This window comes from Bidens hawaiensis, unplaced genomic scaffold, assembly GCF_021521415.1.
Source record: "Bidens hawaiensis isolate Kalapana, Puna unplaced genomic scaffold, B.hawaiensis_p1.1 tig00069494_1, whole genome shotgun sequence".
Lineage (NCBI taxonomy): Eukaryota > Viridiplantae > Streptophyta > Magnoliopsida > Asterales > Asteraceae > Bidens > Bidens hawaiensis.
This window is the reverse complement of record NW_027502258.1, coordinates 1-21,772: the sequence shown is the minus strand read 5'-3', so window position 1 is coordinate 21,772 and position 21,772 is coordinate 1. Positions and strand designations below refer to the sequence as shown.

Below are 21,772 nucleotides of genomic sequence, written 5' to 3'. Positions count from 1 at the left end.
ATAAGTGAAACAATTTTTATATATGTAGATGAACTTTATTTGTTTTTTTAATGACCAACATGTTGGAATCTTAAATGTTTGAGTTGAGAAATTTACAAGGATTCGAATACCGGCAATGGCGGATCTAAACTTGAAACATAGGGATAGCGTTCGATTTTTCATTTTTCATTCTTGATCTTTTTTATTAGAAGAAAAGAAAAAGAACTAAAAGAAAACTTTGGCTTTTTTCTTTCAAAATTTTTTTGCAAAATATGGCATGATTGTAAAGGAAAGTTTATAGCTCATTACAATATTACTAATTTATTATATCTCAATTCCCTTTTCCATGTTGTTATGAGAACATAATTGTAAAATTACAAGTTTTTTTCTTATCTTTTTCTTCTGATCTAACTCTAGAATGTAACTAACACTTTCTTTTCTTTTATTTTAACTCAAAGAATTTGTTTTAAATATATAATAATCTTATTATTTATTTTAAACATTAGAATGCAACAATAACAGTATATATACGCACACACTAGAAACTAGAAAGCCATGAGGCATAACTGGTGTGTGATAAGGTGAAATGGTGATGTTGCAGGGTGGTCTCTTCTCATGGAGACTCCCATTTTCATTTTCATATAATAATAATAATAATAATAATAAATCCCCTACCAGCAAACGCTCAATTTCAATTGCATCTTCTTCTTCTTCTTCTTCATCAACTAACCCCAATTTGGGTGTTGCTGCTGACCAACATTTGACGCTTAGAGATGTCTGCCAGGGTCACCTGCCCGATCATATCTTAAGCAGGTCTGTCTGTCTTTTCTTCATTCTATCATTTCAGTGCTGTAAAAGTCGGAATTAGGTCCCGATTAAACGGAAATCGTCGAGTTTATATAATCGGCCTCTATAATCCGTCAAAATCTTTCAAGTATTTGAAAAACTATAATTGTTTTGAAAAATTATATATAAATTTTGAAAATTTTTGTATACACACATATAATTTTTGAAAAGTTACATATAAAGTTTTAATCTAGTTAATCCCTATCACCAGCTAGTCGGTACACCACTGCCGACTAGTGCCTAGCGAGTTTTACAACACCGTTTACTGATATGCTGGTGAAAATGAAACGGGAGGCGATCGTGTGTTTCAACTATAAAGAATAATGTATGATCGGTTGTGATTGCACTAATTACTTTATATTTAGATTTGAAGTTAGTTTTCCTTTTTAGTTGTTGTGATGCTATTTACTCTATATGTTTATATTCATTAATCAAGTACTTTATATTTAGATTTGTTATTAGTTTTCCTTTTTAGTTGTTGTGATGCTATTTACTCTATATGTTTATATTCATTAATCAAGTACTTTTTGTGCCCGTTATTCTATTTAAAGAATAATAATTTCAATAGTTTGTCCATGTATGACACACCGTGTGAAGAAAGTAGAGGCTAACTGCTGTGTTATTTTTTGTAATTCCATTGCACAATTTGTTCATATAAGATTAACTAAAACTAGTACTTTATGGTATGAAATTGCTAACTTTAAACCTTTGCAGGACTTCTCATAGAGTCCACGTTAGTTTCATACTTTCATGCTACTGTCATTTGTATTATCATGATAAGTTAACTTCTTTATGCATTAGGGATGTTAAAATTTTCTAGTTATTGTCAAATATTGTTTGTGTAAGCAAAGATAATATGTTGCAGGGTTGAAGAAGTTGGATACTTTACACCTACAGAGATTCAAAGACAAGCTTTACCTGTTCTATTCTCTGGTCGTGACTGTATACTTCATGCCCAGGTGAATATATGCTAACGAATAAGAACACATTTTATAGATTATATTTACGTATTTTCTACAATGTGTAACAACTCTTCGCAACCTCTAAAAACTATTTCTGACACTTGGAATTCTTTTACCGAAATTCTATCTATCGAAAGCAACTATGTGTTAATAAATAAAAATTCAAGCCAAAGATCAATGCGGAAGTGTTATTGTATCAGGATCATTTGAGATGTCAGAACTTTCAAATAATTTAAGAACTCTCAACAACCAATCATTTTATATATTTAATATTATTTAAGGGTAGTTTTGTCATCTATTGTAAATAATTTTATCAGTACAAATATGTAAATTGGTTATTACACATATGTAAATTTGTGAATAGATATATGTAATCACAGAATTACATATAAAAATGACAAAACTACCCTCAAATAGTATTAAATATACAAAATAGATGAATAAAACGATTAGTTGTTACTGTTACGAGTTCTTGAAGTTCTTAAACTTTTATGTATGTATGCATAAGTATACATATTATAATGCATAAGAAATTTATAGGGATAACTTATTTATTTTTAGATTTTATTTAATTATTTATGTTTTTTTCAGACAGGTTCAGGTAAAACCTTGGCATACTTGTTATTGATATATTCAGTAATAAACACACAAAGATCAGCAGTACAAGCATTGATTGTGGTACCGACTCGAGAGCTGGGCATGCAAGTAAGACTATCATTAAAATTTCAAATTAAATAAGGTTGACAAAAATATATTGTTAGTTACGCATCAATCATTATCCCAAGATTTATACTTTTCGTTAATTAAAGGTTGCAAAAGTTGCCCGCATGCTAGCAGCAAAGTCCGATCAACCTGAACTGGAAAATAAACCGTGCACTGTTATGGCTCTTTTAGATGGAGGAACTTTAAAAAGACAGAAAAGTTGGTTAAAGGTATTTGTTTATTTTCCTCAGTTAGTTTTGGCTTAAATGCTATTAATTTTCTTCAAAAAAATTTTTTGTTAACAATTGCAGGCTGAGCCCCCTACAATAATTGTTGGAACCCTGGGAAGTTTATGCCAAATGCTTGAGAAACAGATGATCAAACTAGAATCAATGCGTGTGTTAGTAATTGACGAGGTATTTATTCACATTATTTTTTGGGAATAATTTCTTATGAGATATACCCATTTTTAGATTTATAAAAAATAAACCCTTCACTTAAACCACGCGTTAGGATGTGAGAGTTTGGAGTGCAAGGAGATACAGAAGGGTCTAATGGTCATATTATAATATCATATTTGTTTAACAAGAAAATCATAATATAAGATTTACCCATTTTTACATTCATGACGTTTATACCCTTCGCTTAAGTTACGCATTATGATGAGTTGGAGGGCAAGGAGAAACTAAAGGGTATAATGGTCATACTATGCATTGTATTTAATGAAATGGGTAATTTTAAAATTTGAAGTATTTTCAATGGTTAATTTGATAATATTTTTTTGGTATGGTAAATATGATATTATGCAAGTTTTCAAGGGTATATAATTATATATGAGATTTCCCATGTTTGTTCTGCACGATTAGCACATTAGTTTGGTTAATAAAATGTATATATAATTTGTTATGTTTAGGTGGATTTCATGTTTAATTCTTCAAATCAAGTTAGCTCTCTGCGAAAGCTATTAATATCTTACTCATCAATCAACAACCGTCAAACAATATTTGCTAGTGCATCAATTCCTCAACACAGACGGTTTTTATACGACTGTATACAGCAAAAGTGGACCAAGGTTTAGTGAAAAACATCATTTTGTTTTAATGTTTATTTATAATAATATTCGGTCACTGGTTTCGGAATATTTATGTGAATTATGTATTTCACAACAGGCTGATTGTGTTCATATCCATGCAAATCCCATTCAGCCAATGCCTGCACGTTTACATCACAGATTTCTGGTGAGTCACTTGAATTAAATTTTTTAAATTTTACCCAACAAAAAAATCATAATATCAGATTTACCCATTTTTACATTTATGTAATTTATACCCTTAACTTATAGCACGCGTTAGGATATGAGAGTTTGGATTGTAAGGGTAAAGAGACAGGTATATTGGTCATTATTGTAAATTTTGATATGGGTCAAAATGGAAAACTGGTAGTTTTGATTTGGGTCAAAATGGGTTCGGGTCAAAACTACGAGGGTCAAAACAGTAATTTTGATATGCGTCAAAAATGGTTCGGGCCAAAACTGGTAATTTATTTTGGGTTAAAATCGGGTTCGGGTCAAAAACTGGTAATTTATTGTGGGTTAAACTCAGGTTCTGGTCAAAACTGGTAACTTTGAGATGGGTCAAGATGGGTTCGGGTCAAAACTGGTCATTTTGATGCGGGTCTAAACAGTAATTTTGTTATGCGTCAACATGGTTCAGGTCAAAACTGGTACTTTTGATACAGGTCAAAACGGTTATTTTGATACGGATCAAAACGGGTGTACTTTTCTTGACCCAAAAACATACTTGTTTCAGATATGTAATAGAAGCAAAAGGCATTTGGCATTGTTATCCTTGTTGCAATCTGACACGCCCCAGTCCGCCATAATTTTTGTTAATGAACAGGTTAGTGCTTCATTACTTTTGTTGACTTAGGTTGACTTTTCTATATTGACTTTTGTTGACTATTTTGCAGTCTGAGAAGTCTAAGAAGGCTGGAAATGCTCCTGCAACTAGTGTTGTAATTGATGTGCTCAAGAATTCACATCAAGGGACTCATGAAATTCTGCTTCTAGAAGAAAAGTTAAATTTCAACTCTAGAGCAGCTTCTTTCTCGGTAAGTTACACCTTGCAAAATGACCAAATTACCCTTTATTTTGGTATCTTCTTTAAAAATTAAGACCATGCAATTACCAAACGAGCCTTGTTAAATATTAGATGTAGAAATTTCAACTAATTTATGGGAATTTTTTATTTTTTTTGTTTATTCTTTAAGAAAAAGGGTATATTTACATGGGATTAAAAGGAAAAAACCCGTTTACTTTTTGGACCATGTATGAAAGGGAAACAAGTGGTTGGATATTCGGAAATTTTTAACCATGTGAACCATTTGTGTAATTTACTCAAAAGTTATATAAAATATTGTAAACATATAGGTGTCAGAATTTTTAATCATATTTAACACTCTTTAACATGCCAAATAATGAAAAGATTTTAACGTGTAATAAATCAACACCTCATCAAAGACAGATTTAAAGTTATGAACAGCATAAGTTCATATTCTTCGATTGACATATTTTGACCTGTATTGATTTACTTAACTTAGTTAAATAACTGAAAACAGGAACTGAGACAAGGTGGATCATATCTTCTGGTGGCAACTGATATAGCGGGCAGAGGCGTTGACCTGCCCGATACAACCCACATATACAACTTTGACTTACCTAAAGATGCGGTGCACTATCTACATCGGGCGGGAAGAACTGGTAGAAAACCATTTTCAGAAAATAAGTGTGTAGTTACAAGCATAATAACATCAGAGGAGCGGTTTGTGTTACAAAGATATGAAAACGAGTTAATGTTCATCTGTGACGAGTTGTTTTTGTAAGTATTTTTGTTGTGATAATTTAATGTAACTCTTATTTTCCATGCTGATTTCTTCATTTTCTTTATTTGTTTTTTTATTGAGTGCAAGTAATATGGCATATCTGGCTTGGTGTAAATTGAACCGGGTTAAATTTAAATGAATTTTTATTTTGGCAAGTCTCCTAGGGTGTTCATGGTCTTGTTCAGTCGAATTTAGAGGTGTGCACGAAACTGAAATAACCAAAGCGTTACCGAAATAATCGTCGTAACCCGGCCTAATAAATAACCGGAGGTTGGTTTTATGTTTAGGGAGCTAATGAGGTGCACGAATGAGGAGGAGCGAGTGGAATTGAGGGACAACTACAAAACGGCCAAGATAGAGGCGAAGAAGGCAGTGGCGGAAGCAAAGAAGGCGGCCTTTAAACGGATGTATGAAAGTCTAGAAACAAAAGAGGGGGAACATCTCCAAGTGATTGGAAGACCGGGCAAGGTATTCATTAATAAATATAATCCAAGTAGGCTTGATGAAATTGGAATATCGCTAAGTAACATCGGGCAAGGTTCAACTCAAGCAAGGTATTATACTCTCGAGTACACTTTGCAAATAAGTTAATTTATAGCAAAGAGTTGAAATGGATCATTGAAGAACAAGGTTGCTCGTAAGGATTTGTCGGGCAAAGTTTGACAAAGCCAAGATGACTGAAGTATACCCGGTGAGTATTTTTCTTGGTAAAATACTCTTCAAGTAAAGTCTACCCGGAAACTGATCTCGGGCACACTTATACGTTACCAAGTCATGAAGGATGGCAGAGTACACAGCGTACTCGGAATGAGAAGTTTGATGAAAAGCCTACCCGGAAGACTTGTTTTACACTTAGTTTATTTTGAATATGTACGTTGTATTTAGGGTTTCTAGAAGGAATGACAGCTGTCATAGGGTGGCAGGCCTATAAATAGAATGTTTTATGGCACGCCGCCCAAGACACACGGATAAGGATAGACAGACACATTTATTGAGAGAGAATATTGTGTGACGGCTGTCCTAGGATTCCTTAAATCCTAAATCGATTATCCACTTAGTATGATTTTATATTATATAGTGGAAATCTTTTGAGTGAATCTTGTGTGTTCTTTATACCTTAGATTATTAATTGCAACTATCATGTTTGTTATTGATTCCGCCTTTAACAAACATTAATCTTTCAAAATATAGCAACCCGTCATTAACTCTCTTGTCGGCACATTAATCTGTGTGAGTTATGACATGATTAATTAAGCTCCAGCTGAAATCGGGGACCTGACACCTCATCTCCATCTTTATAATTACACTAAAAAACAATATATTTCTCTATCATATTCAGTTAATTAATATATTTTTTTATATTTTTATCATTATAGTTTTCTGTTTCCTCTACTCATAAAAAAATTCAACAAATATTAAAAAATAAATTAAAAAAAAACCACTATATTTCTCTTTCTACTCTATAATTACATTTACAGCCATTTAAAACCTCACTCTATTTACAACCCACTCTTACATAATTTTGAAGGGGGGAAATATCCAAAATAAGCGTTTGTGAAAACGTATTTTCAGGTTTTAGGTGCAATTTGCGAGAAATTCTCAAAATATGTATTATAAACTAGTCGTGACGAGTAGTTTATGATTACACACGAGTAGTTTGTAGAACAAGTGAAAACTTGTCACGTGCCCTTAAATTATCGTAACGAGCAGGTTCACTAATCATTTGCTTGTCACGATTAAATAAGTTTCATGTCTTGTAATCAACGACAACGAGTAATTCATAACTCATTTAGTTGCAACAACTAGTTTACCTGGTTTACATTCCCCACACGAGTAGTTTATTAGTAATTAACTCGATGCCACTAGTTTAACCTTACAATCTACTCGTCGCGACTAAAGAACTTATGAATTACTTGTGGTGTTAATTACGAGGCATAAAACTTATTTAGTTGTGACGAGTAAATGGTTAGTAAATATGCTCGTTGCGGTTAGTTTAAAGACACGTGTCAAGTTTTAACTGGTTATACAAACTATTCGTCGCGACTAGATTATAATACCTATTTTGTGAATTTCTTACAAATGACACCTAAAACCTGAAAAACGTTTTCATAAACGCTTATTTTAGGAATTTTCCCTTTTGAATGATATGATGAAAATTGTTAAATATAATAAATAGAAAGTTTGGTGCCGCAAGTGCCTTACTAGGCCACTTGACGGCACCGAACTGGTCCACATAGTTTGTTTATATTTCTTTAGTTCAATCATCGTAACGAATGTAAAAAAACCGAGCGAACGACAAGGTTTTTGTGTTTTTTTTTTGTTTTAGTTTCAGGATTGACAACAATCGGCTTTTACCAACGTTCGTGTTTTACCAACTGACGTCACCCAATCGGTCCATTTCAACTTTTATACTTTTCTGTTTTATATTTGGTTTTAATTCCGGTACAATAACAGACGTTACCGAAACCAACCAAATTTGTGTTGACTTACCGGCCCAATGCTTAGGGCTGACAACACCTGGGTTTTACCACTGTCCAAGGTTTACTAACCTGCGCCGGGTAAAAAAGTAGTACTCTTACAAAGATAATTTAAGGCCGGGACTTTTAAGGGTGCCTTTAAACGATGCACTTTTTAAGTGTTTAGAGAAGACTTGTAAGTTGCCTCCTAATTTCATTATGTATTTCCAGGAAGAAGAGAGAGATGGAATTTGATTATTAAATTACAATCCTTCCAATCTTCGTCATTGTAAGTTCATCTTTCTCAAGTTTTCTATCTCTACTTGCAATTCTACCCCATAAGTAACAATGTCTGTTGCTTAGAACCATGCTGTCACTTTGAGTTGCATGAGATTCTTTCAGCAAACGAATCATTAGTAATTGGATGGGATAGCAGTTCCAAATACCAAGGGGCAACTGAGTTTTGGACAGAAGTTAAAACTCTTCCCAAGGTACGACACTGTCATGTTGTGCCTTTGCTTAGTTATTGTGATTATGAAAATGAGATGATACTTGTGTATGAGTATATTCCCAATGGAACACTATCCCATACCGCCCGCACCCTTCTTCCGTGGGTGCAGAGACTAAGGATTTGCATAGGTGCGGCTCCACACTGGTACGGGTATTCAGTTTGGTATTATACACCGAGATGTTAAAAGCTCAAATATATTGTTAAATAAAAGTTGGATACCTATAGTTACGGATTTGGGGATGTCTAAGTTAGTCCCACCAGATCAACAATCGAGTAGTTATGTCAGCACTCATGTTAAAGGCACTTTTGGGTATATGGATCCACATTTATTCTACACTGGAAAGCTATCTAGGAAGTCAGATGTTTATGCTTTTGGAGTGGTATTGTTTGAAGTGTTGTGTCGGAAAAGGGCAGTAGAACGTTTTGATAAAGAGAATTGGGGTTTAGCAAGATGGGCTTTAGACTCAATCAAAGACGGTCGTCTAAAGCATATAATTGATTCCGATATAAGGTATGAGATATCCCCAAAATGTTTAAAGGGGTTTGTTCAAATTGCATAAAGATGTCTGGATCACAATCCAGAACACTGTCCTACCATGACTGAGGTAGTCTTCACTCTTCAATCTATACTTAACATACAAGAGATAACCAATAGTTTCTTGCAAGCTACAGGGAAGACAAAATCTGGTAGAAGGGTCACGGATGACCAAAACGCAGGTATCCCATCCTTCTCACTTTTGAATCTCTTTCTGACCCTAGATTATGAGAACATAACAGTTTTATTATGGTAAACGTAGTTGTGTTATGTATGTAACATATTGAATTAGCACATTATATACAGCTTGATATGTTAATAATTTTCTGTGTATTCTAAGAAAAGATTTATCAATTATTATGGGTTCTTTTCTTAGTTCACTTTTGAATCTGGTGCCTTCATATAGACACAAGATACGTGATATTTCTCTAAATTTTCATGTTTTAGCATTCTTACCTGCCAATAAAGCATTCCCATGTACCACCTCGTTAAGGGGAATGCATTTGAACCTTTTTGTCCAATTTTTTTTTATGCTACAAGATTATGCCCTTTATCTTTGCGGGAATTGGGTTGTGGGTGTATGTGTTTCCTTATCAGTTCTATTGTATTCTTCCTACCTTGCTAGTTTTTGTTAATGTGCCGATAACCACATATAGGTATGGAGCTTGGATTCCGCATGCCCAATAACAGGAAGCTACTTATCCTTAGGGACAATATTCGGCAACAAAATGGCTCTCTATCGTATAAACATTATCCGAAAAAAATCTTCCAACTGACAAACAGCTGTTTTGGTTCTATACAAATTTTTGGACCTAAAGACCTAAAAAAAGCGACCAACAATTACGCCGACAATATGATTCTTGGAAAAGGAGCTCAGGGTACTGTGTACAAGGGAATACTACCAGATAAGCGTGTGGTAGCCATCAAGAGACATAGAATATTGAGCCAAAGCCGAGTGGAGCAACTTATAACTGAAATAGTAATTCTAGAAAGTATTAGTCACAATAACGTGGTGAGGCTTTTGGGATGTTGTTTCAAAACTGAGGACGCCTTTCTTGTTTATGAGTTTGCTTCTAATGGAAGTCTTCATCATCTCCTTCATAAGGGAGCAAGGGGCACAGGAATATTGTCATGGGATAATCGTTTAAAGATGGCACACGAAACAGCTGACGCACTTGCTTATCTTCACACATATGAAAAAATGTCCATCATACATAGAGATGTGAAGTCTGCTAACATTTTGCTGGATGAAAATTACACCGCAAAAATTTCAGATTTTGGTTCCTCCATGTTAATCCCTTTGAATCGTGGTCAAGTGATCACTACAGATATACCTGGAACGCCAGGTTACGTGGATCCTGAGTATTTCAGTACATCTCAACCTACTCATAAGTCTGATGTCTATGGCTTGGGAGTGGTTCTCACAGAACTCTTGACAGGGAAAAAACCATTTGATAGGGAAATAGATGAAGATGATAAAAGACTCTCAACATATTTTGTGAAGAAAACTAAGGACGATGGACTACTTGATATTGTTGATCCTCAAGTTTTACAGGAAGCAACAGATGAGCAGTTAAGTGCATCACGTGACCTGGTGTATAGATGCCTTGAACCGTTAGGTGTGAACAGACCTAGCATGAAAGAAGTTACAATGGAGCTTGATAGAATAAGGAAGTCGGGCAAATGTCCAGGGGTCAGTTAAGATAACTACATTAGATGACTAAAGATTGAAGTTAAACCACGTTTATCTTTATGGTGTTCCTCTTTCAGCCTTCTGTGACACCTGTGAGGCATAAAGTAGAGCATTATCCGATGAATGAAACAAATTATGAAAGCGAGTTAATGTTCGTCTGTGACGAGTTTTTTTTGTAAGTATTATTGTTGTGGTAAATTAATCTCTCTTATTTTCCATGCTTTCTTCATTTTTTTTTATTTGTTTTTACGGGGAATATCGGCTTGGTGTAAATCGTAGCGGGTTAAATCTAAATTAGCGTTTTATTTTGGCATGTCTTAGGGGTGTTCATGCACTTGTTCGGTTGAATTTAGGGGTGTGCATGAAACGGAAATAACATAAGCGTAAGTGTGTAACTGAAATAGCAGTCGTAACTGCGCCTAATAAGTAAATAGCAAACTGGCGCTTTGGTTTTAAGTGTTTCCAAGAAACTAATATTTTGGCTTTTCATCAACCCAAAACCGAACCATTTGTAACCGAAAAAACCAATATAAATATTTTATAAGAAATGATTAAATGGTGTAGCACAAAATTATGTTGAATGTGTAATAATCAATTAATTAATTAACAAAAAAGTTTAGGTCCAAAGGTTCGGGCCTAAATTCATTATTTTGTGCAGTATTTTGGCCCAAGGTTTTCGAGGTCAAAGATAAAACCAAAACCGAAACTTAACCGACAAAACCGAGACAGAAGTTAGGACCAAATCATCATAGAGCTTATCTCATGCTTACGTCATCAACCCAAAATTTAATAATTTTCAAAAGTTGCAGTGTATTCACATTTACAGAGCCTGTTGATCCTTTCTCTGCTTATAATGTTTATATTTCGCATTATTTTTCATCCTCAAACAGGAGAATAATAATAAACTAAATGCATTATATCACTAATCCGTCCTTAATTGTCGAGTTCTTCAATATGATCGTAACACCCGATCGAATGTAAAACCCTTCTGAGGATCTATCTGCCTCTTGTATTCCCTGTAATGTTATTCAAAAGTTGAAAAAGATTTATTTGTTCATTCGTGTTTTCTTTAAAAGTGAATCTATCACCAATGTTCTTTCTTTAAAAAACAAATTAAAGCCATATAAATCATCTCTTTTTTTACCATGAGAACCAGTTATGGAAAACTCACGGCCCCACCAATACCCTTATAATCAGTGGGACCAGAAATGTTCAACGGGTCAAAGCAGACTCAACTCGACCCATTTTAAACCATACAAAAATCACCCTTTTGGTCCGAATCTATTTTGATCCGTTAATCATCTTTCCTGACCTGCCCATTTTTTATTTATCTATTTTTATTTTTTTGCATGTGGTAACTTTTATGGGCTTACCTCTGAATTTGCAATGATTACATTCTTCCCAATTCTAGCATTTTTGTCAATGATGCAAGTTCTGCAAAATATATGAACAATGTGTCAATACCAAAATGAATATAAAATAAACAGTAACCTTAAATTTTTAAGAGTTTCGCACGTGATCTTGGTATTTTCCCCTATTCCAAGTGGAACACGGCCTTCGGCCAACAACGATCTCATTTCAGCATCGGTCTCATAATAATCAGCACCAAGCATCACAGTGTCCTGCATTGGTGTAATAAATTTGTGTCAATTTTTTGGGTGTTAAACGGGTCATGTTAGCGGGTTGATAGGTGGAACCCGACATAACCCACAAATCATATCATGAATCAAACATGACACTAGTATTTGCGTGTTGTCACAAACACAGCCCGTCGAACCTACGTTTTATATTATTTTATTATTTTGCATATAAATAACTTAAACAACAAATTTAAAATTTAAAATGCAAATGTATATAAAAAATTGTGGTATTTCTTTTAATGTTCAAAAATATCTCCTGAAATAACAGGTTAAATGGATCAATTTTCTAACCTGTCAAATTGACCTATATGATGACTGAGTGTGTATTTGAACATGTGTTTTGAAAGTGATTTTGGATTTTTATTAATCATAAAAAATGTAGAAAATATTAGTTTTAATGCAATAACAAACAAACCTTTAGGTGAACATTGGAACCGATTCTTGATCGAATGCCGACAACACTGTGTTCAATGAAGCTATTTGTTAGGAAACTACCGTGTGATAAGATCGAGTCAACAATCTGCATAATAATGTGAAGGAAGAGTCATGAGGCACAAAATTTACTTTCATTTAATTTTCAAAAAAATAATGAAAAAAGTTTAATATTATTTTCTACTGATATTACTGACCTTGCAGTTGTCAACATTTGATGGTGGCAGATTTCTTCTGGAAGTATACATTGGTTTAGCTGCATCATAGAAGCTAAACCGCGATGGCTGTAATTCATAAATCAGATGTGAAGATAGTTAAAAATCAGATGAGCGGATAACGGGTTAAAATGGGTCAGGGTTAAAACGGGTAATTTTGATGTGGGTCGAAACGGGTCTACTTGTCTTGACCCAAAAACATTGTTTTCCAGTATGGGCCAAAACTGGTAATTTTGATGTGGATCCAACCTGGTAATTTTGATGTGGGTCCAACACTCCAACTAGTAGTTTTGATATGGGTCAAAATGGATTCGGGTCAAAACTGGCAATTTTTGATGTGGGTAAAAGTAAAAACAGTCACATAGATGGTTATATCATCGAATACTGTTACGAAAAACTATTTAATAAGAGTGATACGGGGAAATTTATGCATACCTTTAAAACATCAATATAATTTAATATTTACTCAACCAAAACAATTAAGACACTTAATTTACATATTTGTCAATTTTAAAAATACAAATTATAATATGACCATTATACCCTTCTCGTTACAGGTTACCAAAATAAAGAGACTAAAGCACAACGGAAGTCGGAATACAACTCACATGTTCGGTTAATGCAAGCAATTTGCTTCAAAGAAAGACCGGATCGTACCAATATCCTCCAGTAGTCGTTAAATAAAAACGCCTGCAGTTGAATGTTGTCAATGTTTTGATTGTAATATGCATGTTATACATGTATATATACATCAATATTCGTTCATTTATGCAGAGATACATCCATACAAACACGCACACGCGTATAGATACATATATAAACATATTATAATGTGTGTGCGAATATACATTGTACATGTTCGCGCATGTGAGCTATTAAACAAACCTTTATGTGATATTCTTGGGCCGAAGCAGGGATAATCTCTGACCCGAAGTCGTTTGCAGTGGGAAAACGCCATCTGTAAACCAAACGAGACAAACGGGTCAAATAATAAGCATCTTGCTTAAAGGGGTAACGAGCCAAACAGGTTAAAACTTAAAAGTCAACCAAAGTCTACTTTTACGCATACAACCTCTTAAATCAATTTATTCAAATATTTAGATCATATCTGTATCAATATGGTTTCTGTGATCATAATCAACTCATTCATCATCTTTAAAATTAAAATGTTAACGGGTCAACCCGACCCGTTCATTAATGATGTACCTCAAAAGATTTAGAAGGATCTCTTTCTTGAAAATATATACTCCCATGGACGCAATATACGGCTTCTTTACAGCCTCTTCTTTAGACAATCCCAAAACCGTTGTATCAACCGCCTAAAGTATAAATTAGCCGTATCAATAATATAATCGTTTGTGTCGTAACGTTTTCAATATCTACAAACCTACCATTGCTTTCAACTCATTCCCTTTAGGCTTTTCACTAAATGAAAGAACTCTTCCTTTCCCATCAATCTTCATCAATCCAAAATCCGAGGCCCGACTGTCATGCGTAAGTAATATAAAAAATAAATGAGTAGATTACAGTTTTCGTTCTTTAAGCTTACTCCATATTGAAGGCTGTGTCATATAACTAAATTAACTAAAAAAAATGTCCTTTAGTTAAAAAGTTGTAACACGTCACATTACATCCTTTTGACCAAATGGTTGTTGAGGGTATTTTGGTCTTTTTTATCGTCAGTATGCATTTTGTGAAGAAAAATAAACAGAAATACCTGTCATCCATTGGCAGACAAGAAATTGTAATATCTGCACCACTTTGTCTGTGACTCTACAACAAAAATGAAGATTTAATATGTAAATTTGTAAAAATATATATATATATATATATATATATATTTTATAATTAATATAAAATTTGTTTATAGTTTTAATATGTTCACCTGAAGAAAGTCCATATAATCCATTCTATACAAGTGATCTCCAGATAAAATGAGAACATCTTCAATATCCTTGCTTCTTGCATCCTATAGACTCAAAAGTTAGTTATTTATGTTTTCTTTTTTTTATAATAATATGTTAGTTTGACCAAAGTCAAAGTTTCGAGTACCTCAAACAGCCAATGAAACTGACGAACCGCATCTGCGGTACCTTGAAACCACCTCTTACCTTCCTCACCTGGAGTTTGAGTTGCGGATAATGTCTGATATCACATAATTATTAATAATCATTAGAATTTTGTGATACGTAGCTGATCCAAGAGATGACAGACTTATATTTATTCTTTATATGTAAATAATCATCAATCTTAGAGTAATTTGCTAGTTTATTTAGGAAGTCAATTTCATAATTATACACTCATATTATTCTTCAAACAGTTAGGCTGGACCTACCAAATTCAAATCTACCTTATAAAAGAGTGCTTCAATTAATAATAGTGGCATTCAATATTACATCAACTTTCCCATGAGATTATTCTATTTACTCTTGCTTCCGCCCCTGCATCAGCCGCAGGAGCGTACATTTTCAGTTTTTTCCACAAACCGGTTCCGGTTTAGGTCAACAAAAGTCAAAAACCGGTTTAAGATCTAAAACCGGGTTGAAATAGTCAAAGGATCAAATTTGACTTGTTTTAAAACCGTTAAACAACAACCGAACCGCCCATTTTGCCACTCTAACAAAATTCAACATTACCTCAACAAAACCGTCTCCAAATGTAACACCATTACCAAAATTATAAGCGCGCGCCAAATGTCTATTGAGCGAAGCCGAGTTAAACTGAGTCAAAATGTACACTTTGTTGATCCCACTATTGATACAGTTACTCATGGGCACATCAATAAGCCTATAGGCCCCACCAATTGGCACCTATAACCACCAATCATCAATTAACTAAACTTTTATAATAAACCTTACACTCTAACAAAAATAATTAAATAAACGTGTACCGCAGGCTTTGCACGGCGTTTCGTAAGTGGGAAAAGGCGGGTACCTGCTCCGCCTCCCAAAATAACTGCCACAATGGTTCTCGGGTCCCGTTTCTCCATATCAAGGTCCCTTAACTGCAAACAGTAATTATGTTCATCAAGTCAATATGACACCATGTTGACTTTGACTTTTTGATAAAAATGAGGAACAAGAAGTAACACTCACCTTTGTCTCACCTGCAATGTTGGTGGTGAGTGTCATGCATATGTTTGATTTAACATTGTTTTTCTTTTGTGTGTTTTGGCTGAAATTTAGTTTTTTTCCCATTAAGTCCCCGTTGACCGGTCCTCCAGTCAGCGGGAGCCAGTCTGGAGCCGCCATGCGGCTTCCGGACTACGGTGGTGGAGAGTGATACAGCCATTTTTTGTGTAAGTAATAGTTTTCAGTCAAAGAAATACGGTGTTATGACATGGGGTGGGGGGGGGGGGGGGAGTGTTGCATTGCATGGTGTACTTGTGGTGAGCTATGTTATCCATAAAAATCTTTATCCACAAATATTTTTGTTTGTTCAAATTTTATGTGATTCACCGGTCCTTATCTTTATTATTACTTTATTTATATTTATATGTATTTATTTTACATAAATATGATATTTATTGAATTTAATTAAATACCCACGAATATTCTCGTGTGCATTGTGTTTTTTTCAATCTTTAGCTTTACTTTATTGCACACAGCATACATCTTTCTTTACAGAAAACTCATGTTTTAGAAATAGAAAATTAAATATATGTATTCCTTAAAAATAATATCTTAAAAATTGAAGATTCTAACATGTAGTTTAAATGAATTCATATCATATTTTCATCTAAAACAATCTATGTTTTCCTTTATTAAGGTTCATGTTTTTTTATTAAAAAAAAACACTCACGGACTGTTATAAAGTGGTCTAGCTCATTTATTCTAAGGGGAAAAAAAATCCAATCAGTTTTACCCCAATAAATTTGATTGATTTTCAGCATTCGGAGATTGGTGGACCTTTGAGCCTAAGTTGGTTCCACCATTGAATTGATGGTTACGTTTGTTATGTCTTTTAGTTTTGTATTTAATTAATCTTAAAATATAACTTATGTCATGATTAGCTTAAGATACTCTAAATTAAATAGGAATAAATATAGGTATTACAGTAATTGGTAACGAGTTAGGCTAAACCCATTTATGTAAAAGGCTAGAAAATGTTGTGAAAAAAAACAGCATTTATTTTGCATATGAAAATAAGAACATAAATTACGTAGATAAGAACATGGAAGGAAAGGAAAGAAAGAGTGAATAGAGAAATGAAGAGCGTTATTCTTATTGATGCATTCTATTAGATGTCACCAGCTATATATCGTAACATGAATACACATATATAATAGTGAAATGAATGACCTTTTTGAAATTACAAAGTAGTTATAAATAATATCTATATGATCAGTTTAATATGTCTGAAGATGTTGTCTCATTAAAAATCTTATCTGGAAACCAGTTGGACACAAAGTGATGATTCCGATCTTCTGCGAAAGTTTATCCAAGACTTTTTAGTTTGCAATTCACCACTTGATCTTGAAGCCCACAATTACTTGTGTCAAGTAATAATGTACTATCTTCAGGTACCGCCTCGTCTTCTAAGTTAAGTATCACAAGATCCGTGACTTTATTATATTGCATTCCCTACATAAATACGACTAAACACACTTTTGTATGGGTTAGTAAAATACAATCAAATATCTTTCATACCTTCTTGAAAGTATCAAAATATTTATTTTTAGATCATGTCTATGTCTCCTCACCAAAAACAAACTATATCAATAAAATATATCTAATTATGTATAACTAGTCATAAATTATTGTATTAATTGCAATGAACTATGGTACTTGATGACGGGGGTAGCCCAAGGATTGATAAAAGGCGACCCGTTGTCTCCTTTTCTTTTTTGGTGGTCATGGAGGCTCTTTCGTGTATGATTGACAAAGCAGTCTCTTTGGGGGATTTCAAAGGTATTAAAATTCAGAATGAAGAATGGGTGTTATCTCATCTTTTTTATGCGGATGACGCTATGATCTTAGGTAGAGGGGAGGATACCAATGTGGTTTGCTTGGCGAGAATTCTGAGGGTGTTTCATGTATGTTCGGGCCTAAAAATAAACTTGAATAAATAATGTTTTTTTGGTATTGGTCAAGAAGAAGAGGAGATTTCTCATACGACCTTAGTGTTGGGTTGTAGAAGAAGGAGATATTCCACTTGACTATCTAGGCATAAAGGTGGGTGCTAATATGCATAGCTGTGGAAATTGGAAGAAAGTTATTGAAGTGTTTGAGAAACGGCTCTCGGGTTGAAAAGCGGAAAACACTCTCCACCGGAGGGTCGGGTTACCTTAATCAAGGCAGTCTTAACTAGTATCCCCATCTATTACTTTTCTCTTTACAAAGCTCCCTCGGGTATTATTCTTGCTTTGAAAAATTAATGAAAAGATTTCTTTGGTCCGGGAATTCGGAAAATCAAAGATACATTGGGTCTCATGGGATCGCATTACTTTGAGCAAGAAGGCGGGTGGTCTAGGCGTCCCGAGGTTAAACGAGTTGAATGAGGCTTTGCTTTTCAAATGGGCTGTTCGTTTCAGAAAGGAATATGGTCCTTATGGACGAAGGTCATTTTAGGCTGCCACAGGTCTCGATCCAGATTGTATTCGTTGTCGGTTAATGCCCAGATTTGCAGTTCCTGGAAGACGATAGCTAAGGTTATTGATGGGTTATTAGTTGAAGATCGGCCGCTTAATTTGAATATGGGTTGGCTGCTGTTTGGAATGGGAAATCTATTAGATTTTGGCACGACAATTGGGTCTTGCGGGCGTGTCATTGAAATATAATGGCCGAACCTCTATATTATGGAAAAGAAGAAGTTTTGTTTGGTTACAGAAAGACTGAAGCGAGAGAGCCATAGTTGGCGTCTTGAAAGGATACACTTTATGGGCCCGTTAGATGAAATTTGTATTCGGGAGCTGACAGAACTGCAAGAGGCGATCTCGGGTCTGCAATTATGGAATGGGAGCGAGGATCAATGGACTGGACCAATGAAGAAGTTGAGTGTTTCAGCGTCAAAGCTGTGAGACAACTTCTACAGAAAAACCGCCAGATTGGTTTCCCTTTTTGTACCGAGATGGGTGAACTGGATTCCTTTGAAATGTATGATATTAGCTTGGAGGGCGGCCATGGGTCGACTTCCGGTTAAAACCGAGTTGATTAAAAGACACATTCATGTGGGTTCTACGCCATGTTCTTTATGCGAGTGGGGTGAAGAGACGGTGGATCATATTTTTTCGAGTTATATAGTTGCTCAGCAGGTTTGGCATGCCATTGGTTTCTGGTGCGGGTTAAATCCCATTTTTGCCTTTGATGTTCGAGACCTTCTTGAAGCGCATAAAATGGTGGCAGGTAACAAGTGGAGGAAAAACATGGTTCATGGATTATCATTATTGCTTGTTGGTGTATCTGGCGTGCGAGGAACGAAAAGATCTTCAGGGATACGAGGACACCGAGTAGAATTGTTATCTATAATACTAAAAGTTTATCCTTTTTTGGTGTCAAAATAGAACAAAGTTTAAGGTATTGTCTTGGGATGATTGGTGTAAGTCTCCTATGTACATGTTGTAATTTTCCGCTGGTCCTCGCTTTGAGGTCCTAGTCGGGGTGTGTTGAATGAAGCTTAATTTTCAAAAAAAAAAAAACACATTAACGCTAAAAAGGTTAGAAGGTTAAAAGGTTCGTTTCACCCCCAGTTTAGGTAAACAAGTACGTGAACAGTAAGCACGTGCAACAGTACCACGTCAAATCACTGTTCACATCACTGTCCCCTCTGAACAAGGGACACGATCAGAAAAAGTAATATTATTATAATCATTAACCAACGGTCAAAAGCTTCCCGCCCATAAAAGGTCAACCCTCTACCAAACCAGAGGTTAACTAGTTTATCCATTGGATAAAAGGCTTACATCTCTCTCTATATAAAGAATGTAAACTCAGCCTTTAAAAGATACACCAGATTGGAGAGTTAACATATACTCTCTAATATTCTCTTCTTCCTTGAGAAACCTGCACTTTGCTTGTTTCTTTCTCACTTCTAGAACATCATAGCTTCACCAAGAACTTCATCCAAAAACCGGTTCCAAACATCACGGTCTTGGATCTCCGGTGAACTATAACAAATAACAACAAACTAGTGAACCTCTCTCTACGTTATGCAAACGTAGAGGGACACCACGACCTGCGTTAGGTTAACCGGAACCCTTGAAGCCTGTTAGCCTAACCAGTCCATTCACTATCATTGGTCTTATAATTGTTGTAGCAACAAGTTGGCGCCACCGTGGGCTACGCCGCTTACTTTATCTTAAAGACCAGTAGTGTAGCTTCATTTTCATCAAAATCATCATGTCGGAAAGTGAATCTCCCGAAGAAGTTGACCAAGTGTCAAGAACGGCGACACCAAATGCCGACCAACAAACTCCAGCCGCCACCACGCCTTTTTCTACTCCGGGAAGTACTCCGACGGGACCTTCGTTCCTCGAGTTTTCACCTTTCCGAACTCCAACCCCTTCACGATCCGGAGTTCCTTCTCCTCACATAGGAACCTCAAACATCCCGGAGCGAATCGACTTGACACCGGAAGGGGTATCACGACATTTCTTACAACTAAGATCTCTTCTTAACCAACACGTGATCCAAGAAAGAGAAAAAGGGATACGATTAAGGCTGGATTATGACGATCCAGAAGCCTCACTATCGCTGCGACGTCCGCCTTCCCCTTTGGCCAGCTCACGACCAGCTGCTTCTCATTTTGAAGCTGGCCTAAGTGTAACCTGCCAACCTTTTAACCCATCTCCTTACAACTACGGGAGACCAAGCCCAACGGCTTTTCCTTTGTTCACTTCACAACCCCTTGGGCATGAAAGCACTTTTGAACAAATATGGCAGTCATCAGCTTCAAGTGTGTCCTCCTCCTACAGCCACTACATGGGAGCAGGCCATGTCGGTCTTGCCCTTTGCTCGGAGTGCATCAATGAGCACCCCCATGGGAACAAACCAAACAGCAGCAACTACTGAAAGCCTTCAAGGCTTTAAACTCATGCCTCAGATAATGGCTCAAATGATGACACACTTCCCTTCGACCCAGCTCATCAACCAAGCACTGAGTACTCACCAAGGAGCAAGAAGTCATAATTCCGTTACAAGGCTAGAAGAAGACCTTGCAAAGCCATACAAGCCCGGGTAACCTATCTTGTTTCTCTCAAAAAATCGTCGATTATGAATTTCAAACAAAAATCAAGATGCATCTCACATAAAAACATATGATGGGACCGAGGATACTGAAGACCACCTCCAGATCTTTACCAGTGCTGCCAGAATTGAAAAGTGGTCCCACGCTGAATGTTGTTTAATGTTCATGCAAACGCTAGTCGGGTCAGCTAGGATATGGTTCAACGACCTTCCTGCCCAAAGCGTTTGAAGCTTCGATGATCTGAGCAAAGATTCTTGGCCAACTTTTCACAACAAAGAAGGTACGTCAAGGTTGCCATGGTCATTTTTCAGATAAAGCAAAAACATGATGAGAGCCTTTGAGATTTCATCGAAAGGTATAAAAAAGAAAGGTTGACATACGTGGGGGGCGACGAAAAAATGAGGGGTGTCAGGATTCATGAACGCCATCACCTCCAAATACCTCACCAGGGACTTTAACAAGTGCCTGCCTAAAACCCTTGAAGAAGCTCTTGAACGAGCTGAGGCTCATATAAGAGGAGAAGAGGCTGTTGATTACGAAGAACAAAGAAAAAGGGCTCCTAGTTGGCGAGGCAACAGCCCCAACCGAAAAAGAGGAACTTCAGTTCTTAGGATAGACATCCAAGGAGCTCAGATCAACGAAGGCCTGAAGGTCGGAACCCTCCAAGCAGAGAAAAGACTGTGAACTTCACAGCTCTAACCAAAACCCCTCAGGAGATTCTTGCCACTTAAGAATGA

At 35.6% G+C, this 21,772-nt stretch overlaps 2 protein-coding genes and 1 pseudogene across 3 annotated transcripts; 2 read left to right on the top strand and 1 right to left on the bottom strand.

Annotated features, from left to right (window-relative positions):
- Positions 1-1,731: 1,731 nt before the first annotated feature.
- On the top strand, positions 1,732-5,648 carry LOC143605451 (DEAD-box ATP-dependent RNA helicase 58, chloroplastic-like). Its single transcript, XM_077081552.1, has 9 exons — positions 1,732-1,784; positions 2,379-2,492; positions 2,597-2,719; positions 2,801-2,905; positions 3,403-3,561; positions 3,659-3,727; positions 4,298-4,387; positions 4,458-4,598; positions 5,106-5,648. Exons 2-9 carry the CDS (start codon positions 2,487-2,489, stop codon positions 5,367-5,369), a joined length of 957 nt encoding a protein of 318 aa, XP_076937667.1. The 5' UTR covers positions 1,732-1,784; positions 2,379-2,486; the 3' UTR covers positions 5,370-5,648.
- Positions 5,649-8,476: 2,828 nt separating this feature from the next.
- On the top strand, positions 8,477-11,184 carry LOC143605453 (wall-associated receptor kinase 5-like). Its single transcript, XM_077081553.1, has 2 exons — positions 8,477-9,053; positions 9,528-11,184. Exons 1-2 carry the CDS (start codon positions 8,933-8,935, stop codon positions 10,571-10,573), a joined length of 1,167 nt encoding a protein of 388 aa, XP_076937668.1. The 5' UTR covers positions 8,477-8,932; the 3' UTR covers positions 10,574-11,184.
- A 146-nt stretch (positions 11,185-11,330) lies between these two features.
- On the bottom strand, positions 11,331-16,170 carry LOC143605452 (glucose-1-phosphate adenylyltransferase large subunit 3, chloroplastic/amyloplastic-like; annotated as a pseudogene). The gene is made up of 15 exons (XR_013148540.1): positions 15,947-16,170; positions 15,742-15,855; positions 15,488-15,661; positions 14,904-14,996; positions 14,737-14,820; positions 14,569-14,624; positions 14,243-14,336; positions 14,058-14,170; positions 13,737-13,809; positions 13,460-13,541; positions 12,834-12,920; positions 12,620-12,724; positions 12,080-12,186; positions 11,938-11,998; positions 11,331-11,580 (listed from the first exon to the last, which is right to left on the bottom strand). The product of XR_013148540.1 is annotated as a glucose-1-phosphate adenylyltransferase large subunit 3, chloroplastic/amyloplastic-like (transcript).
- Between the last annotated feature and the right edge of the window lie 5,602 nt (positions 16,171-21,772).

Bases quoted from the DNA above. Each gene is read 5' to 3' on its own strand.
- LOC143605453 (XM_077081553.1), top strand. From the start codon at position 8,933: ATGACTGAGGTAGTCTTCACTCTTCAATCTATACTTAACATACAAGAG. The intron at 9,054-9,527 runs GTATCCCATCCT...AACCACATATAG, and splicing joins CACGGATGACCAAAACGCAG to GTATGGAGCTTGGATTCCGC.
- LOC143605451 (XM_077081552.1), top strand. The intron at 2,720-2,800 runs GTATTTGTTTAT...TAACAATTGCAG, and splicing joins GACAGAAAAGTTGGTTAAAG to GCTGAGCCCCCTACAATAAT. The intron at 3,728-4,297 runs GTGAGTCACTTG...TACTTGTTTCAG, and splicing joins GTTTACATCACAGATTTCTG to ATATGTAATAGAAGCAAAAG.